We start from the raw sequence: 2,982 nt of genomic DNA on the forward strand, positions 1-2,982 counted from the left end.
CTAGGTATAAGCTTCTGAGTCATATGGTGCAAATGGAACAGTATTTATCTTCAATACCTCTGCTGGTGGTGGATTGATCTTCAGCTCAGACTGCAAATCTCTTTGGGCAATCTCCGCGGCCTCACTTAATGGATTTTCATTCAAATGGGAACTCTCGTCTCGTAACATAGACTGCATATCTCGGGGTGTATCATGCTGACGGAGAGTCCGATTTTCTTGCAACATCTTGCTCAGCTCAACAATCAGTTGAGTGGTAACAGTTTGGGATGCTGCAGCTACAGGTGTGTGGTTGAGTTCCGCCACTTGGCCCTGATCAGGCTTAAGTTCGGACCCCACAACCTGTTTTTGAACCTGAGGTACCCGATCAGTAGTCTGATTTCCCTGAGAAATCACAAAGGATGGTTCAGCTTCATGATCCAACTTTGAATCTTTAGGTTCATCTACATCATTTGCAGATACTTTTGTTATAGAAGAATCTTCACTTACCTTCAACATCTCAGCCGACTTTACAGTTTGTCTATCAAGAATGCTAGCAGAGCTGTCTTTTCTAGCCTCTGCTTGGTGGAAGGTCTGAGCAGAAGATTGGGGAACACAATTGATGTCAATGGGTACTCCTTTCGAGGTCATAGGATGACTGGACTGAACCTGAGGGGATAATACTTGAGATACCTTTGGAGCAAGAGTAACCTCAATTCCTTGAAGAAACTTCGCATGTGGTTCATTCTTTCGTTCTAATTGGTGATCGGATCCATGGACCTGACTTGGTATGTTAATGAAGCCCTCATTTCTTTTAAACATTTTAACATTCGGTGCCACATCAATTGAACCAGTAATAGGAACAGATAACCCTGGTTTAAAAACAACACCCCTCATAATTTTGTTGATGTTGCCAACCCTAACTGTGAGCACATATCCAGCATCGAATGACTCCTCAAGGACACCAGAAACTGGCTGACCCACCATTGTTGCATTGTCTACAACAGTTGAATCAGTTTTCCTCGGCCGGTTTCTCTTTGCGATGTCAGATCTAGGTGTGACAGAAGCCTTCTCTCCACGAATCAGATTCTCATCCTTGCGAGGCCGACCACGTTTACGCTTCACAGGCAGGTTTCCCAATGAAGAACAGTTGGTATCTTGATTCAATTGGCTCATAACTCAGGAATTAATGTAAAACCCCTGGTTTTCTCACTAATCTTAAAGAGTATACTTACCTGCAAGAAAAAGCGTAGTCTTTGTTGACTTTCTAGCATCAAATTCATATCAAAACAATGCACGCAAACATGGTGAAAATTAATAATAGGTATATCTAAACATAGGGTTTCTAGCAAGTATACCCTGCTTATCTGAAATTTTTTGAGTTTATGCACAGAGGTAAAATGGTACTGCATCCCACTTATTTTCTACTTTGTGTCTCTACTTCAATGGCCCATTGATAACAGGCATTTTAATGTTTGTTCTCTACCAACAGAAAGTAACAAAAGTAGCAACACTTGTCTGCAGCGCTGCTTTCTTGGTGAATTCTAGTAGACTAGTGATGGATTCCTCTGGGTTCCTCACTCTCGCAAAGCTGCATTATACTACTGTCTTATTAAGTATAGCTGTTGCAAGTATCTTTTTTCTCTTTTTTGCTTCAATCTCAAAACATAATTCTACATTGAGGCAATTATTCATTTCTTCCCTCTGCCCCACACAGAGCAAAAAATTCGGTTCATGATATTTTGTCAAATTTAAAAGGTATCATTTCATTGTTTGTCGAGGTATGCCCTACGGTCTTTCCTGAATGTTCCCCCCGAGGAGGCTAGGGAGAAACGGTCCTTTTGGGAAGGGATAGGGAGGGGACACAAGTTACTGTTCCATTGTTTGTTATCTTTATATTTTTATTATTATTATTAAATAAAAGAAACAACCATTTTGTGTCCGCAAGGCATCTATTGTTAAAAACTAGGCATGCTATTATCTCCCTCGTAGGTATTAGCAAAGCAGTTTCCCAATGGTGACTGAGAAGACCCATCATGGCTAAAGCATGGCCAAAGGCCTTGGTCTGTAAGAATTACCTGCAGCACACATTTTCCTTTTTGGGATGGGTAAAGTGGTTGGTCTACTGGACAGACGATGTCAACGGAGCAGTACACTGTGCCCAACCAGGCTTAACCTTTTGTATATGGTGTGACTACAACTCTACTAAGGAAACCTGACTGTAATGGATTGAATCCATGACCTGCCACTTGGGTGGATATGCACCAACCATCTGCGATCAGATATACTTCAGCCCTAATATTAATTGTGGTTGTTTGAATTGAACATACCAGTTGGATGGTTATCAAAAAGAAAAAAAAAAAAAACACACCAGTTGGCTTCCTAGTAGCAGCTTTTATATATTAAAAAATATATATTCCAAAAAGGCTCCATAAAATAGAACAAATGGCCTATTTTATTTAGCATATTTTGAAGTAAGAAAACTAACCAAGCTATTCAAGAAGTGAAGTAATGCCAAGAGGCATAAAACATGTAGCAAATGCCTTCCTACTAGGATATGATAAACCAACTCTTAGATGGACAAACACATCCACGATTGTAACTTATATGATGATTCCAATCTCCTGTAAAGGAGGGAGCAAAAAATAACTCATCTTAGAGAAGGGATCAATTCCAATGTTCACACGTATAGATGCACATAAACACTCAAAATATAGGTATATTTGTATGTATACATAATAGTGCCAATTGTGTGTGCAACACCCACTTTTGAATTGTTTTTAGATGACAAAGTCATCGTTTGCACTTTATCCCAATTCAGAAAGCATTATTCTATTAATGATATTCCTTCATAGTTTATCTTACAACTTCCATCCATGTTATTTTCAGCCTTCCTCTAGCTTGTTTAGAACCTCAACTTGCATCAAAGAGCTCCTTCTTACTATTACCATTTGTCTTCTTTGCACATGCCCAAACCATCTCAAACAATTTACCCTTTTTTTATCT

The 2,982-nt window shown here is 39.5% G+C and overlaps 1 protein-coding gene across 1 annotated transcript; it reads right to left on the minus strand.

Moving 5' to 3' along the window:
• On the minus strand, positions 1–1,152 carry LOC147380650 (uncharacterized). The gene is made up of 2 exons (XM_086431408.1): positions 487–1,152; positions 1–381 (listed from the first exon to the last, which is right to left on the minus strand). Exons 1-2 carry the CDS (start codon positions 1,150–1,152, stop codon positions 1–3), a joined length of 1,047 nt encoding a protein of 348 aa, XP_086287534.1.
• Between the last annotated feature and the right edge of the window lie 1,830 nt (positions 1,153–2,982).

This window comes from Akebia trifoliata, unplaced genomic scaffold (genome assembly GCF_017979445.1).
Source record: "Akebia trifoliata isolate Shusen 1 unplaced genomic scaffold, ASM1797944v1 Contig01157, whole genome shotgun sequence".
Lineage (NCBI taxonomy): Eukaryota > Viridiplantae > Streptophyta > Magnoliopsida > Ranunculales > Lardizabalaceae > Akebia > Akebia trifoliata.